Source organism: Seriola aureovittata, chromosome 17 (genome assembly GCF_021018895.1).
Source record: "Seriola aureovittata isolate HTS-2021-v1 ecotype China chromosome 17, ASM2101889v1, whole genome shotgun sequence".
NCBI classification, from domain to species: Eukaryota; Metazoa; Chordata; class Actinopteri; order Carangiformes; family Carangidae; genus Seriola; species Seriola aureovittata.
Window position 1 is genome coordinate 22067675 of NC_079380.1, and position 17427 is coordinate 22085101.

At 43.4% G+C, this 17427-nt stretch overlaps 3 protein-coding genes across 5 annotated transcripts; all 3 read left to right on the forward strand.

Annotated features, from left to right (window-relative positions):
- Positions 1 to 287: 287 nt before the first annotated feature.
- foxred2 (FAD-dependent oxidoreductase domain containing 2) lies at positions 288 to 5815 on the forward strand. Of its 2 annotated transcripts, none has more exons than XM_056401280.1 (10): positions 288 to 598; positions 1069 to 1292; positions 1437 to 1742; positions 1841 to 2092; positions 2652 to 2972; positions 3119 to 3285; positions 3422 to 3587; positions 4030 to 4256; positions 4367 to 4537; positions 4696 to 5815. In XM_056401280.1, the coding sequence occupies exons 2-10, from the start codon at positions 1075 to 1077 to the stop codon at positions 4926 to 4928; spliced, it is 2061 nt and encodes a 686-aa protein (XP_056257255.1). In that variant the 5' UTR covers positions 288 to 598; positions 1069 to 1074; the 3' UTR covers positions 4929 to 5815. The 2 variants fall into 2 exon arrangements, with proteins under 2 accessions (XP_056257255.1, XP_056257254.1); XM_056401279.1 differs by having other exon boundaries at positions 1072 to 1292.
- A 199-nt stretch (positions 5816 to 6014) lies between these two features.
- ankrd54 (ankyrin repeat domain 54) lies at positions 6015 to 10629 on the forward strand. The gene is made up of 8 exons (XM_056401302.1): positions 6015 to 6752; positions 7112 to 7159; positions 7256 to 7354; positions 7575 to 7646; positions 7889 to 7936; positions 9252 to 9376; positions 9481 to 9588; positions 9753 to 10629. Exons 1-8 carry the CDS (start codon positions 6335 to 6337, stop codon positions 9825 to 9827), a joined length of 993 nt encoding a protein of 330 aa, XP_056257277.1. The 5' UTR covers positions 6015 to 6334; the 3' UTR covers positions 9828 to 10629.
- A 211-nt stretch (positions 10630 to 10840) lies between these two features.
- On the forward strand, positions 10841 to 16843 carry hmgxb4a (HMG box domain containing 4a). Of its 2 annotated transcripts, none has more exons than XM_056401285.1 (13): positions 10841 to 10926; positions 11591 to 11696; positions 11906 to 12042; positions 12182 to 12257; positions 12352 to 12936; positions 13135 to 13338; positions 14275 to 14453; positions 14585 to 14666; positions 14787 to 14851; positions 14997 to 15093; positions 15510 to 15673; positions 15847 to 15969; positions 16121 to 16843. In XM_056401285.1, exons 2-13 carry the CDS (start codon positions 11660 to 11662, stop codon positions 16163 to 16165), a joined length of 1794 nt encoding a protein of 597 aa, XP_056257260.1. In that variant the 5' UTR covers positions 10841 to 10926; positions 11591 to 11659; the 3' UTR covers positions 16166 to 16843. The 2 variants fall into 2 exon arrangements, with proteins under 2 accessions (XP_056257260.1, XP_056257261.1); XM_056401286.1 differs by lacking the exon at positions 10841 to 10926 and adding an exon at positions 11283 to 11402.
- Positions 16844 to 17427: the final 584 nt, after the last annotated feature.

The following is a 17427-nucleotide window of genomic DNA, read 5'->3' on the forward strand; positions in this document are numbered from 1 at the left end:
ACACAGATTATTATTGTTCATCTGTCTAAAACTCCTTCTTGAGGGGATCTTTAACTTTATGTGAAATACACCAGGCGCACCTCCCCCACCACAGGAACCTGCTCAGTCAGGGAATGTAGGACATCTTTCATGTGCTCTATTCTCTTCTATTCTAATCTGCTCTGTTCTATGGTTTTCTCTAAGCACGCCCCCTTATGCAAGCAGCCCTCCATTGGCTTTAGTCATCCGAGGGGGAAGTGGGTAGTGCTAGTGGATTTTCATGGGAGAGGGGTGGGGAGTGTGTGTGTGTGTGTGTGTGTGGGGGGGGAAACTGCACAAATCCAGTCTTTAAAAAAAAAAAAAGCACGTTAGTAAACATGTAGAGATCTCGACAGGTGTGATGAATGCTAAACCACAGCTGCTGCTGCTGCTGCTGCTGCGCGCGAAGGATCGACGGGTGTAAAAAATAAAAAATAAAAAAAGGTGACGCGGGACTCTTTGTTGTTATTTTTACGCAGTAGCCGACCTCACATCTGGTTCAGCGGGCGATGGCAGCCGCCGCATCCCCAGGATCGGTGATATAACATCGGCTGGAGAGTTCAGGGAGAGCCGGAGAAAGGTAGGGTGGATGGGTGGATGGGTGGGTGGGGGTGAGACACTCAGCTCGTGTCCACTGCTGCTTTCAACCTAATTCAGCTAATTCAGAAGTTTAAGCATTAGCTTCCTGTCCTGTAAGTTTAAAGTCGTAATAATGTCGTAATAATTTTTTTTAAGGAGGAATTTGTATGAATATGCTCCAGAGTATCGAGCCTCAGTTTAGCCAGTTGCCTAATCGCGGCCCAGATGCTCATTCAGGCTCGAGCTGGTTAAATCCAAAACATGTAGCTGTGGAGTTTGATTTACAAACAATGGAAAACAACATTATACACAAATAACACATTTTATGATCCAGTTTTTCACTTTTTTTTGTGTGTTTTTTAATGGACCATAGTTTCCAAAATGTTATGGTACTGCTTTATTCTAAAAGGTTTAATGTTATTATTGATTTAATATGTGATTTTATTGTGTTGTGTCATTGCTCATGTCCAGCAGGTGATGGATCCGAGCCTTCCTTGTTTTCTCCTTTTCATCTTTTTGATTGGCTGTGTCAAATGCTCCCTTGATAGCCACCACCACAATGGCACCCGCCACTTTGAGTACTGTGTGCTCGGAGCCGGTCCTGCGGGGCTGCAGATGGGACATTTCCTTTCCAAGGCCAAAAGAGACTACATCATCTTGGAGAGGAACTCGGGACCGGGCAGCTTCTTTAACAAGTAAGAAACTTTGTGAAAGCATTTCCTGTTGGTACTGGAAAATCGTATTTGTCTGTCTTAAATCACCTTTTGATGCTTTCCATCTCTGCTCTGTTTTTGTGTGTGTGTGTGTGTGTGTGTGTGTGTGTGTGTGTGTGTGTCCAGGTATCCCAGGCACAGGAAGCTCATTAGCATCAACAAGATCTACACAGGAAGGCAGAACCGAGAGTTCAACCTGCGCCACGACTGGAACTCGCTGCTGAGCGATAAACCTGACCTCCTGTTCAAGCGAGTGAGCAGCGAGTTCTACCCGCCGGCGGACGCCTTCCCGCTCTACCTGTCCATGTTTGTGAAGGAGCTCGGGCTGAGGGTCCGGTACGGTGTGGACGTCGGACGGATCAGAGCAACGCAGTCGGCCACCGGCGTGAGCTACGTCCTGACTGACCAGCATGCGTCAGACTACACGTGCAGGTATTTTTGCATCATACAAAACCTGAGAGATGAACATTTTTACGTCGGTTTGGACTGTAGATCGCCTCGTGTTGTACTTCTGTCCTCTCCCCCTCCAGCGTCCTGCTGGTGGCCACAGGTTTGTGGGTTCCTCAGAAGGTGGAGTTTGTCGGTTCTGAGCTGGTCGAGGGCTACGAGTCCATCTCCACCAACCCTGAGGACTACAAGGACCAGGCTGTACTTATTCTGGGAAAGGGGAACTCCGCCTTTGAAACGGCCCAGAGCATCTTGGGAAAAGCCAGTCGGGTGCACATGCTCAGCTCCAGCCCCGTTCGACTGGCTTGGCAAACACATTATGTAGGAGATCTCAGGTGCGGCTGATTTCTTCCTTTATTTTTTCTGTCTCTATGATTTTTGCTCCACATCAGTGGTTCCCGGTTTTCAGACGTAACCCCTCAACCCAATGAGATTTCAAAGGAGCTATTTGCACGTTTTGCTATTGCTACATAGCTAATGTTAGCATTAACAGCTCTTCACTCACCAGTTTAGAAGAACTGTGGAGTTCAGCATCAAACTTCATTCCTTCACTCCAGTGCTGGGAAAAAACGCCAATGTTAGCCTTTGTCGCTAACCAGCTAGCCTCGTCCCGTCTCGTCACTTTCCGATAGCGACTCACTGTAGCCTCCAATCTGACCTGACGATGCCGTATCATAACCTCTCGTTTTCTAAACGCAACCGTGTCTCTTTAAATTTGATGTTTTTTGATACAATTACTTATATAAACATGGATATTTACAATATTTTGTATACACTTTTTTAATCATAATTTACCCTCTGTCAACTGCAGATGTACCCTAGAGGATACAAGCACCCCTGGTTGGAGTTAGCATTTTTAACATGAACTGACCCTGAACTGTCTCTGTGTTTCAGAGCTGTGAATAATGAGTTACTGGACACGTACCAGCTGAAGTCCCTCGATGGGTTGGTGGAGGCGCGCCTGGAGAAAATAGTTATCGCTCGGCGAAAGGAGCAAGTCGGGAGGAGACCAGCTGTGAAGAAGAGAGAGAAGAGGGGAAAGTTGTACCTGACTTTAAAGAAGTACAAACAGAACCAGGACAAGAGGAAGAACAGTTCTGAAGTGACTGGGGAAGAACTGCCGGGGTATCACATCGACAACTTCTCCACGCGAAACCCCTACGACCGCGTGATCCGATGCCTCGGATTCCGATTCAACTTCAGCATATTCGACAGGTAGAGATTTCTGTAACGTGTCAGTGTCCATACATTCATGACAGATAATGCACTGCGCTGTTTACAAATGACAAATTCTTGTATAATGTTACTATATATATATATATATTTAAAAAAGCTGTTTTATTTCTTAAACATCTCCCTAGCTCTGCCTGCCCACCAAACAGTGACAATGCAAAAGGGAGGTTGCCGGGGGTGACGGCCTGGTATGAAGGGAAGAGCACCCCCGGTTTGTTTGTGCTGGGGACCGCGGCTCACTCCAGAGACTACCGCTCGTCCGCCGGCGGCTTCATCCACGGATTCCGTTACACAGGTGAAAGTCCCGACATTATTACAGCAAAGCTTGTTTAATCCTGTTCGCAAACAACTGTCACATCCTCACGGTCGGCGTGAGCGCTGAACCGCACGTGCAGCTCTTTTTAATAAACTGCATGGATTCTCTGCCACAGCTCGAGCTGTACATCGTGTACTTGAACGCCGTTACCACAGCAACCCGTGGCCATCGACAAAGCTGTCGACAACGCAGCTGCTGTCCTGGATCCTGAAGCGGGTTGGCGAGGCCTCTGGGCCGTACCAAATGTTTGAAGTGCTTGGGGATGTCGTACTCCTTCGAGGGTGAGCAGATGTTATTTTGATGTCACCAGCTATGATTATTTGTTCATGACCCAAGTCACATGTCCTGATGAGGGTCACGGTGACAAGAAAGAACTGCTGCTGCTCTCAGCTGCTTCCTGGTGAACATCACTGAATCACCGCTGGCTGAGAGGCATTAGATGTTCAGAACATCTTAACTGGCTCATTTAAATTAGTGTAGAAGTGTCGTATGTGAAGTATTTCATTTTCAGAAATAAGTTTTTCACTACTTTACCTTAACTGACAGATAATGTTGTGATTGCAGCAGCTGGTTATTCGTCCTATAAGTATCACTCCCTGTGTGAGCAGATTTCACAGAAGGCTCTTCATCACCTGACCTTTTTCAAAATAAACAAAACCCACCGTTAATTCTTATTCATGCTCATCATGTTTCGGTCCTGTCCTCTCTCTCTGTCACTCTCAGCTCTCACTGTGAATACGTGGAAGAGTTTCCGATCCAGGCCTTGCCTCAGTTCTCGTCTCTCTCGGGCCGCGAGGTGTCCAGCCACGGACTGGTAGTTGTAGTCATGCAGTATGGGAAGAAGAAGATAGACTATCTGGGGCGTAACAGGGCAGAAACAGACTGGAGCAGAGCTTGGAAATCCAACTTTCTGCACCCTGTTTTATACTACTATGACACACTTCCTACCGGTGAGTACTACCATTAAAAAGGTAAATGTACTTCTTAGGAATAGAATCACTGCAGTTTTGACTGAGAACAAACTCAGAATGAAAGTTAATGAAAGTTTTTTTTATCCCAGAGGAGGAAATGAAGCTCCGTCCCCACGGCTGGCCTCTACCAAGGCCCAAGGCAATTCATCACATGGTTGAGGACTTCCTCACAGAGTGGGAGGGTCCCATATCTCACATCCAGCCACTGCGGCGCTTCCTGGAGCGCTGTGTCCAGACTGACCTCAGATCCTTCTATGCAGGTAGAGCAGCACCTCACAGCTGGTTATAATTGCAGGAAATGAAAACTGAAACCTGTAAGCACGTTGCACTTCGAAGCCCAGACTGAGTGATGTCACTGATTGTACAGCAGGTGGTGCAGTGACTCAATCCCGTGTTTCTTCTTCGTCCTTTTTTGTAGAATCATGTTTCCATTCATCCCTTACCCACCGCAAGCCGCCGCTGTTCTGTCAGCAAGGATACTTGAAGCGCCAGGGTGTCGCTCCCAAGAGTCGGCTGCGGCAGCACGTTCACGACGCTGGATTGATGCCCACTGAGCAGGATGCAGACACATCAGGGGCTGACCCAGCGTTCCCCAACTACCTGGCCCAAGCTGGAGCCTCCATGTCTTCAGGACTGAGACTTGACTTATGATTGTTTTTACTTAAAGGGACAGTTCGGGGTTTTTTTTTTGACGTGGGGTTATGTGAGGCACTCATGAATAGTCGGTTCATCAACCTGCAGTGGATTCTGTTCAGCACGCTCCCAGTTAGGAGATTGTGCGTGGTTGAAAAAAATGTAGTGCCAAAGGAAAGTGCTGTTTTCACGGGAAGATAAACCGCTGAAAATATTCTACATGAAGCGTACATTTAAACGGATATTGGATTCTCTCGGTGAGTGTTTTTAAAAGTGTCTAAGACATGTTTTAGACATCGCTCTTCTAGTCTGCCAGTGCTCCCGGTCCGATCTCCTAACCGGGAGTGTGCTGATCAGGATCAAACAACCCCACTTCAAAAAACCCGAATTATCCCTTAAAGCGTGTTAAAGCTATGCCTATGATGCTGTTAAGGTCCCTCATACTTGCTACCTCCAGCGCCCATAATCATTCCCTGCATAAGACCAAATATTTTTGACTGAATACCATCCTACAGATCCGTGGTTAGCTTCTCTTCTTGCAGCCCTCTCATCACCAATTGCAGATTTCTACCACTTGACTATTTCAACCAAAGAGTGATTTCTTTCCTTGTTTTATTTTAATAATGTTTAAGAGCCCTGAAGAAGTAAAATTATGCAATTATACACTAGAAATAAAAAGGAGAAATTAGGGGACAGTCTGATAAAATAAGTATTACTATGTGAGGCACCTTGTCCCTTATTAGTATTCCTCACAAAATATTTATATGCATTATAATGTGCCATTTTCATATCATGGAAATTTAGATTATATGAAGCTATATAGGTGGAGGGTGGGTGTTACAGAATGATTATGCATTATACATTTTACATGGTACCTGAATAAACATTTAAAAAATAAATACAAAGTTTGTCTTTTTTTAAAATTCTATTAAAAAATATTTTGTGCATTATTACTCATTTACAGTGCGCATGCGCATGCGCAGAGCCTTTCAACGGGTAGGGGGAGGGGTCCAGCGCGGGGACGGTTTGATTGGCTGCTTGATTGCGTTGATCCTATTGGACCGGAACAAATGAACAACAGAGAATCTGATTGGTCGTCAGTGCGCTGGGGAACGGTCGGCTGTGCAATGCATGTGTTTTTTACTACCTTTATCCGATGAGATGGAAAACGTGAAATAGGGGACATTTTGGTGCCGTGAAGAAAAAGCATCTTCCACTGTTTAAATACTTATAGGTTTTAATGGGGGAGTGTCTGTGTTGACGCGCCGTTCAATGGCCCCCGCCGCTGCTGACGCAGTAGATGCCGTAACCAAAGTTGACTCCTGATATTTATGACGGCTATATTTCCTTTTTGCCTCGACAGGAGTAAGGACCGTATGTGACGAGTGTTGCAGAAACACAGCCTCCATATGTCACGATAGAGAATGGACGGGTGGAGCCCAATCGATGCAGCAGCGTCGGATAATGACCGATCCAGCTCCGAGGGGGAGTACATGCTGGAGCCCGGACCCGAAGATGAAACCCGGGAGGCGGCGGCAGCGGAGGTGGCGGCGGCGGACAGAGAGCAGCGGCGGGGTAACGTGGAGGGGATGGAGGACGGGGGTACCGCTGCTGTCGGGTTTGGGATAAGTGGCACTGGTGAAGGCAAAGTGGTGTTGGGTCGAGTCGGACAGAGAGACGACAAAGAACTCAGGTACCTGCACTTGTTGTGGGAGCCCGGGCGAGCAGAGCTCGGCGGCGCCGGTGGCGTGGCGAGCAAGCTGGGGAAGATGACGGGGAGCCGGGCCAGGCGGCACCACAGAGCCGTGCGGAACCAGGGTCCTATCGGTAAAGATATTTACGGTAAGGGGCAGTCAGGTTGTTGAATGTGAATGTGTAGTGTAAGCGTGTAGAGAGAGCAATGTGTTGACTACATTTGTAAGAAGTTGTATCAGCATTTAAGCAAAGTCTCATGATAAAATCTCACTAGATATCTAGTCTCATCTCTTCATATCAGCATCATACAAATTTCCTATTCAAACATAAAGTAACCCTCATCAGCAGTATGCAGTTGCATTATATGACAATTACACAGCCCCCTTTGAAAAGTGTAAAGTGCTGTCCTCTTGTTTGTTTCCCCGACGCCACACAGAATCACCTCATTCACCCAATCATAAATCCACATTTACATACCTCTCAATTTGAATGTCTTATCTCCACAGCTGTGAAGAGACTGAGGGAGGCAGCGAACAGCAATGATATCGACACAGGTAGGAGTAGTGAGGTTGGTACCATGAAATACCTTCTTTTTTAAAGCGGTGTGGGAGAAGGACGTGTTTTTTGCTTATAAAGTTGTGTTCCTTCAGTTCGAAAGCTCCTGCAAGAGGACATAGACCCCTGTGCAGCAGATGACAAGGGAAGGACAGCTCTTCATTTCTCTTCCTGCAACGGCAATGAGAGCATTGGTAGGTCGGGGACAGTTATTAGGTTGCCATGACAGTATCATAGGAAATCACATATAATGCAGCAGGACAGCTGGAAACCCCCAATTCTAAATTGTGTCCTCGAACAATACACTGAACAACTGTGCTGCTTTGCAGCTAATCCCACAGATGAATTTATCAATTTCTTAATCAAACTAATTTGTCCATTTATTAGTCAAATCTTATTTTCATATGTCAATAGTGCAATTGTTGCTGAGCCACGGCGCTGACCCCAACCAGCGAGACAGTCTGGGAAATACCCCCCTCCATCTGGGTAAGAGAACAATCACCATGACCCGTAAAACCCACAGCACGGCGGTCAATATTGCATATGACTGTGGTTTCACTCTGACACACAAACTGTGCAGCTCTTTCAGGCTCACACCTGTTAAAGTGTACAGATACGCTGTAGAAAGACATAAACAAAAAACATAAGTGATGATTCTGCATGTAACAAGTGGTTTGAAAAAGTTCTGTTAATGTATATTGTGCACATTTCACCCTGTGTTTCCACAGCGGCCTGTACTAACCATGTGCCTGTAATCACCACATTGCTGAGAGGAGGTAAGACCACTGCTGAAGTGTTGAGTTCTTTATGTATACATATTACTCAGTTTCCCATCGAAGCAGAGCTCTTTGTAAGTTAGCTGAAAATAAATGGAATAAAATCAACTTTTAACACTATATAAGGGACAGTTTTCAATGATCTGTTGCCATGAAGGAGCGTGTGTAAGGCGTAATGCATAAAGGTGGGTGGTTCATGGACTTAGAGGGGTTGTAAAGGTTTATTGTTCCCAAAGATTCAACAGGTTTTTACAATTTACTCAGTCTGGGCAGAAGTTTTTTTGCATGTGTATACATTTTGAACTAATTAAATTTGAGCCTCAGTACATTTGACTGTGACTGACAAGAGTCAGTCAGACATGTGCATAAGTAAGCAGTAGGGGTCATAATGTAAGTACAATAATGCACTTTAAACTGTTGTAATATGGGAAAATCATGGACTAGGTGGAGGTGAAGACAGTCACAGTGCCCAGCAGACAAAGTGCTTTCAGTAAACCACGGCCAGTCGCTAAATATCAAACTCTTTCTCCATTAAACCTCTTTTTGCTCATGTGAATATTTTTAATTTAAGGAACTGTGTGGAGTTTATATTTGCATTGAGTGTTTCCCACCAAAAATTGATTGCATACGCATATCCTTGACGTCTAACAAATGGGTGGAGTGCATTTCCCCTATCATCAAACTTTTGCCAAGCCATTGTGTTTTTTTTGTTTTGTTTTGGATTTTTCCATCCATGTTACGAGCTTGCCGGCTTGTTCTTCCTTGCCTTTGCTGGCATGTTATTGTACTTCTTTTTGTGCATCAGCGTTATAATGTGTATTGAGTCAATTGTGTGCTCAATACAAACAAAACCGGGACTCGCTCATTAAAACATGACTCCTTATATCTGCTCATGGTAAAAAACTCTGAATGGTACCTTTTAACTGTAAATTATAAAGATGTAACACAATTAGTGTCTTGTAGATTAATATAAGCTCCCATGAGCACTGATTGAGAAGGATGACTAAACTGTTCACCAGTAATATATTTTATAAGTTATGTGTAGCACTATAGTTCAGTTGTAGGACAGTAAGCACATAATCCTGCTATACTTTCAAAATGTATGTATAAATATACAAAATAAAACCATGTTGCTGCAAATAGGTCTCAACAAATTAGTGATGTCAGATTAATAACAACACCAATCTTTTCAATCAGAGCTAATAAACCTTTAAAGATTAAAAAGTATTTGTCAGTTAGAATTGAGTGTCTATCACAACAGTTTAATAAGCATCTGTAATGTGTAAACATTTGTGTTCCTATTTTTTCCGTGAAGGAGCCCGCGTGGACGCCCTCGACCGAGCAGGCCGGACGCCGCTGCATCTAGCGCGCTCTAAGCTCAACATTCTGCAGGAGGGAGATTCACGCAGCTTAGAAACCCTGAGAGGGGAAGTCACACAGGTGAGAGAACGCATTAAACTTACCCGGTGTAATGAGATCAGAGCTCGATGTTTTGGTACAGATGGTACAGATCATGGTGGCTTCTATCTAACTTACCTTTACAGATTATTCAAATGCTGAGGGAATACCTGAACTTAATGGGACAGAGTGAAGCTAAAGAGCGGCTGGAACACATTTCCACACAGTTGCAGCACACACGCACCAAAGAGCAGGTGAGACCGACGCACTCAGATTCACATGCATAAACACCAAGATTTATGGTGTAATTAAACTGAGATGTGTATGTTCTTCAGTTTGCAGGTATTGATGATTTTTTATGTGTTTGTTTTTCACCAACATATACATGTTTGCTTTGTTGTTGTTTTTTTCCCCCCAGGTGGATGAGGTGACTGATTTATTGGCCAGTTTTACATCACTCAGTCTACAGAAACAGAATTTGGGGGATAGGTAGAAGATGAAGTGTATAGAGAGCTGAAGTCCTGCTCCTTTCCAAGCAAGCCTCTGCTCCACTAGCATCCAGACAAGCAAACCGGAACCATGATGCTGTGGTTTTCTGTCCATATGTCAAAACAAATGTTCTGCTACAGTGCTACTGTGCTGGACAGTAACATTTCAACTCCTCATTTTAACCAAGTCAAGTTAAGACTGATTATTTTGTTAGCATTCAAGTACAGCTCTGGTAAGATTTTGATGTGTGTGCACTAATATGCTAACAATGCTAACAAAATTATTGTTGTCTTGGTTAAATTGAAAAGATGCTAAAGTTTTTGTGTGGCCAATGCTGTTGTGTAGTAGATAACCATTCATCTGAAGGACAGAAAAAGAGTATTGCATGTCAGCCTTTCGGAAGAAAGATAAAAGAAACCCCAAATGGTAAAATACATTGAGAACAGGAAGCTAGGGGAAAAGAAGCTAACCCAGTGCAGTGGGACCTCGGCTCTCTACTGTGTGTGTGTAAGTGTGTGATGTGTGTGTATGAGTGAGTCATCGCTGTGTTTGTGCGCTGACATGTTCTCTTGTTGCCTGCCATTGTTAGCCAAGCTCTATGATCATTATGAAATATATTTCTCATGAAATGGTTTCACAGTCTTCACTGTTGTAATTTTTGATTTCTTATCAGCAACACCTTTGGATCACAATGCCTTTTCTCTTGTACTGCATGTTACGTTTGTATGTCAACTGTATTGTAAAAACTGATTTGGCTGTTGTTGTAAATGGTTGTGCAAATCAATAAATCAATATCTTTGGCTATATTCATGAAATATTGTCTTTCATCCTATGTGATAAAGACTGGTATGTGCAGCTGGATTTCGTTGTATTATACTATACTTATTTCAATATCAACATTTTAAATGAGAGCGCTCTTTGTAATTGCCATTGTGAATAATAGGATACATTGAATTACAGCTTTAGCGAATGTGTTGCTAATATTGCTACTTTACCTCACGCTGATTGGTTGCATTATCCAAGCCCCTCCCCTACACGGACACGTATTGTTTCGCCGATAAAAGATGGCGACCGGACCCGCGTAAATTGGAGATCTCATAGAGGTAGTAAAATTGAATAAACACATTATTTCCTCACCTCCCGGTGTTTGTAAACTACACATGCTATCATTTCAGGGAAGAAGAAGACATAAGCAGAGTTGAATGCATGTCTGCCACTGTGTTTTTGTCCACTTGAGGCGACCGCGGCCTAACTGTGGGTGAAAGCCTCGGGCTTTCTTTAGCCGCTCTCACCGGCCAGCTGAGGACTCGCTCGGCGGGACGGAGTCGAGTGCTGGAAATGTTGGGAATGGGGAGCTAAGGAGTCAAAGTGAATGGAGAGGGGGGTGTGTTTGTGTATCTTTACAAAAGTAGGCGGGAATTTGTTTAGCTATCATTTTTGTACTCTTTTGTAGGCGACAGACCTCATCATTAACGTGATATTACGCAAATGGCATTTTTTCCTCAAGTTCTCCAGTGTTGTTTGGACGGCTCAGTGTAGTAGTACTAACCAGGAATAGCTGCAGCAACCAAATAGCCATGTAGGTGTAGTTACCTTTGTTGGTGTCTAGGTAACGTTAAAAGATGTTGTGAAGTTTTCCACTTTGTTACCCTGAACTGCTGTTATTCTTTATTTTGGGGCAGAATCGATGCTATTATTACTACTGCACCAATATTCAATACCTTAACTTTCTTTTGATTGTTTTTTTTCCCTGTGTTCACTTAACAGGTCATTATCCTGCCTTTTTGTTGTCAGTGACATCCTGTGACAAGTAAACGTGTTGAAAAAGGAGGAACCATGGCTTTTGAGGAGATCAAGAGCAAAGGAGGAATGGGTAATGTCTTATTGTAATGTTGTTTTGTGGTGTTCCTATTGCACAGGCTTATGAAACATATGCACTTCTGTTTGTATGCTAGTTTGCGTTATGAAGGGAGAACATGCCAAGAAACGTAACAAGACTCATCATATAGGCTGTTAAATATTGCACACGTGTCGCAGAGAATCAAGTTTTTACCCTAGAGGTATGGATGTCTTATATTTTAGATGTGGGGATGGATGGAGACAGGGGCCTTGTAGCTGGTCGCAGCCAGAGAGAGAAGAGGAGGTCGTACAAGGATCTGCTAAGAGAAGAGGAGGAGATTGCTGCTCAGGTCCGAAAGTCTTCTAAGAAACGACCCAAGGTAAGTTATGTCTCTGCAATAACTTGATTTAATAGTTTAATATCACAGAAATCTTTTTAGATATTACAGTGCTATTGGACATTTTAATATTTTGAAAAATGTATATGAATTGGTAAGTAACTGTGTCGTTTCCCATCAGGATTCAGAACTGTTCATGCTGGGGGGGGACTCACACAAAAAGAAGAAAAAACATAGTGATGACTACTATTACAGAGGTGAGATGTTGATATATTGTAATAATCTTTTAATTCACCAAAAATTGACTCTTAACTGCATTTTTTAATTTGTTCTTTCTCTTCCGTGTGCCAGACCATGATGGTTCAGGCCCACCCCCCCACAAGAAAAAGCACAAGTCTGCAGACCGCTCCCCACCTCTGTCTTCCCCGTCATCTTCCCACCCGACAGATACAGCGATGGGCCTCCTGCAGGCCATCACCTCTCCCCTGGCCACAGGTTCGGACCCCAGCCCCCACTTACACAAAAAACCCTCCTACCCCTCCTTCTCCTCACACTCCTCCAAGGACCGTAAACGTGAGGGCAGCAGTGGCAGTGGAAGCAAAGGGAGCCACTCCTTCTCTCACTCCCGTCCTGTCTCTTCCTCGTCATCTTCCTCCAAGAAGCACTCTTCCTCCTCAAAGTCATCTCTGTTCCACGGCGGAGCTCCCAAAGAGGAGCCTTTGACGTTACGCGAGGCCGACGGGCTGAAGATGAAGCTCATCATGTCGCCAGAGAAAGAGGAAGGAGAGACATTCCCGTTCACGCCACACTCATCCAAAGGAGGTGCGAAGAAAGAGAAGGATAGAGACAGGATACAGCTCTCCAAGTCACCCAAGAAGAAGCTGCAGCAGAATCGAGATCCACTGCCTGTAGTGGGCAAAGAGGTGGAGGTGGAAGGTGAGAAACCTAAATGATGCTCCAGGAGATGCAAGTCATGTTATTGTTTAGTCAGTAACAGTTGTCATCCAAATATACCTGGTTACATATAGTCTATGATCAAGATGTGTCTCCACTGGTAGGAATTGACACTTTGAACTCGATGCTTTGTCTTGTTTGTTAATACATGTGCTCTGTGTTGCTTTGCTGTTAAAACAGGTCATTATGGAGGTGGAATGGGAGATGATAGTTCTTCATCTGGGGGTGAGCTGGAGGCGGGAGAGCTAGTTATAGACGATTCATACACACACCTGTCAAAAAAGAAAAAGAAGAGCAAGAAAAGCAAGAAGAAAAAGGACAAGGAGAAAGACAGAGATAAGGATAAAAGTGGGAAGGACAAGAAGCACAGCAAAGGATTTGGAGGTGAGTTTATTCATTTCTATTACCGTCATTTCCAATTAGCCACAAGAGCGCCTCTCTACTGGTCGTACACAGAAGGACCAGCACATCAAGCCCCTTGTCTGTCCAGCTGAAGCTCCCATGGCCATGGTGCTTAGACACAATGTGAAGTGATAGACAGAGCAACCGTTGATATGACTGACACGAGGAAACCCTCTGCTCAGTATTTGTGCACTTTAGGTTCTTTGTGGGTCACTTTCAACTGACAGCAGTCAGTAGTTGTGCAGATGGCAGGCAGTGCAAGAGGCTTCTAGGGGCCCAGTATAATTGTGCCAAACATTAAAAACATTTGGCCTTTTTGAAATGATTTCTTTTAACATAAACACCTTAAAGAAATCATAACATGTATAAAAACTTGAATGGATGTTTGAGGCCTTCAACACAGTTTGTTAGGTTTGATAAAATCTGTGGATCAGGGAGGGAAGTCATTTTTCTTTATTATACTATATTATTATTATTATTATTATTGTTATACTATTAAACTAACTGCACTTCACTACTTCAGCTCTAATGATAGTATCATTGGTATAATATTGTGATAATATTGTTTACAGTGATATTTTTTGGCTAGAATAAATTTAGACTGGAAATTTGACACTGGCACATTTGTAGAAAGCTTTGAGGATTGCAAGTGTAACTGTGGTGTAATGCTTCATTAAATATTGTGTAAACTGAAACAGAAACGAGCAGTATAAAGATATCAAATTTTCAGTTTTGTCTTTACATATGTTGTGTGGCAGTATTTGGGTAAGCGGCTGCTTCTTCACTGAACCCAGTGTGAAAGATCAAACTGAACTATTGTCTGAGTGTGTCGGTTCATCCCTCAGAGTTTATATATTTTCAGCTTCTCTAACCTTTAACCCTTGACCCCTGTCATAACCTCTGTATGACTTTCTGCAGACTCGTCGAGGGGCCACAGCCACTCCCATCCCACTGTCACTCATAGCGCTGTTGGTCCGATGTACGCCATGGGCACACCCATCCCTCCACACCACCATCAAGGCAGTGATGGAGTGACAGAGAAGAAGAAGAAGAAAGAGGAGAAAGATCGGGAGAAGCACGAGAAAGATAAAGATAAGGTAAATATATTTCTTTTAGGGTTGACAGTCTGTGTTCGAAAGTAGAGAAAATGATTGTATTTGTTGAGTCCAACCCAGTACAGCTGTTTTTCTTTCTTACTTTATTGTTTCTTTTCCTTGTCTTCATTCAGCCCAAGAAGAAGAACACAACAGCATATCAGGTGTTCTGTAAGGAGTACAGGGTCAACATAAATGCAGAACAGCCAGGACTGGGTGGGTCAAATACTGACGTACAGAATAACTCTCTTGTAAATACAGCCGTTGGCAGACTGTCCTGTTAAGTATTACTAAAAGAAACTGTGTTAACAATATGTTTGTTTGTCTAATCTTCAGTCTTTGGTGAGCTAAGCAAAAAGTTGGCAGAGGTGTGGAAGGCGATGCCCGAGAAAGACAAACTAGTACGTTTTTTTCCCTTATTTGTATTTAATACTGGAGAAAGCGTTTGGGGGAAAAGTTGAATGTGTAATGGAATATCACTGTTAGTCTTGCAGCTGTGGCGTTGCACTCAGCGTGCCGTGTTTTCTGTGTGTTCTTTCTGTGCAGGTTTGGAGGCAGAAAGCTCAGTATCTGCAGCACAAACAGAACAAAGCTGAGGCCACAACAATCAAACACAAGAGCTCCAGTGAGAGCAAAAGCAAAGGTATTTTAAAGAGACAGGGCTCCGCACTAACTTTCTCACTGGTAGCACATGATTTGGTTACAGCCTATTTCTTCATGAAGGAGGCTTTGAGACCTCCTCTTCTTTAATTATGTTAAACAAAATTTATATCACTATATTTGTAATGAGGCACAATTTACTGGGAGATTTAAGAAATACTAGTGTGATATGGCCCCGGCCCATTTTAACCCCTTTGAAGTTGATCATTTCGTTCTCCCCCTGAAAAGAAGTGGTGGAAGAGCTCAGTCTGTCGGGTGATGCATCGGTCCTGGCAGGTTTTGTGCTTCAACCATTTTGGTGTCAGTCTGGAGCCCTGAGAGATTAATAAGAAAACTGTATTATCTCAGTATCCTCAACTCTCATTACTGTTGTCTAAAATTTGTCTTTTGTCATAAAAGTTGTTGCAACAGGAACAGGGATGGTGTCGCCGAACAGAGCTCCCGCCGCTATGTCTCTGTCCCCTGCACGAGTCCCAGATGTTGATCCCATCGATGCAGCAGCCCACCTGCAGCTACTAGGAGAGTCCCTGTCTCTGATTGGGCATCGACTACAGGAAACAGAGGTAAGTCTCCACATGCAGTGATTCTTTTAATCTATATCTAATATCTAAAATAGACAACAACAAAAAAGAAGCTTTAATTTTGTGCCACATTTTTGATTATAAGTCTGACATTGAGATGTTTGATCTGTGCAGTGGAGTAAGTGAATCATGTGGGTGATGCTTCTTTGTGTTAGGGGATGGTTGCCGTGTCCGGGAGTCTGTCTGTCCTTCTCGACTCCATCTTGTGCGCTCTGGGGCCGCTGACCTGTCTCACAGCACAGATACCACAGTTAAATGGATGCCCTCGAAACGTCCTGGTACAGTATTGACATCGTTACTTTGGGGTGGTGTCAGCTTCATTCTTCACTTTCACTTTCACTTTCACTGCACCCAGGAGATGCAGACTTGGCAATGATCATGTACGCCTCTGTTGCAGCACTCTAACACAGCTCTCTCTTCTTACATCAGTCAAATACATTGGACAACATCGCCTACATCATGCCTGGCCTGTGAGTAAAGGACGATAATCAGTCTGGAGTCGGCAGATTTGACTGGATTGGTTCCCGTACAGGAGTGACCCTCGGACTTTAATTTAAGCCACTGCTTGGCATCTGAAAACTTGGATCTTTCTAGTGTCAACATGTTTTTAAAGTGTATTTTTTTAAAAACCTCATTCTCTTAATTTTCTAATTGTCATACTTTTTAAATGAAACATTTTACTGAACGGGCTAATCCTTCTCGGCATGTCAGCTTAGTTTTACTGTTACTGTACAGTGTGATGTATGAATGGGTGTGTGCCTTCACTGAATGTAAGTGTGCATTAGTTTCGCTGTTAAGGGGGTGTGGTTGTTTGGTGTCCTGTACACGTCTTGGTATATTTGGATTTTTTTACTGAAATGTACAGGAATAGTTAAGTTCTCTTTTGCTCATCATCAACATAAGATAATGTATTTAACACCTGCTTATTTTTTTTTTTCTTTTACCATGTAAAAAGTACTGTCATGCCTTCATGTTTTATAGATTTGATATTTTACTGTGGATACAGCATTTACACTTTGACTGTACCGTAGTGATAGAAAACACCTTTGGGGTGCAGCCTTGTGTTAATCAAGAGCTGTTCGAGCAATTCACTGTCAGAGCTTCAGATTTAACAAGATGGCAACATTAAAATAATGATCTGTTCAGCCATGATGCAGCTTCTGCTATTTTTATTAGATGATGGACCACTCACATTGGTCCACACTGAGATATCTCAACAAGCTTCTGGATGGATAACCGTGAAATTGTGTTTCTGGAGCCCAGAGGATGAAGCCGGCTAACTCTGGCGATCCTTCGACTTTTCCTCTTGTGCCACCAGGAAGTTCACATTTTTAGTTTTTTCAGGCGCTGTGAAATTTGTTTTCAAACTTTCATGCACATTTGGTGCCAGTTAGCAAACACTGTCATTGCAACACACTGAACTGAGACGTGAAACATGATGAACAGTGTAGCTACTTAACATCAGCATGTTAGCATTGCCATTATGAGCCAGTTAGCATGCTGACGTAAATTAGCTCCAAAAGCACTGCTATGCTAACAGGGCTACTAGCATGGACCCATCTGTTATCAGTTAGATATATAGATACTTCATTAAATGCACTTTTTCATTTTAATTACAATAACCAATAGATTAGGTACAGCTGGGTAACAGACTAACAATAAAGTAAAATTGAAAATATATGTTGAAATATGCAAAAAACAAAATAAAAGTAATAATAAGTGGGAGGGGTGAAAAT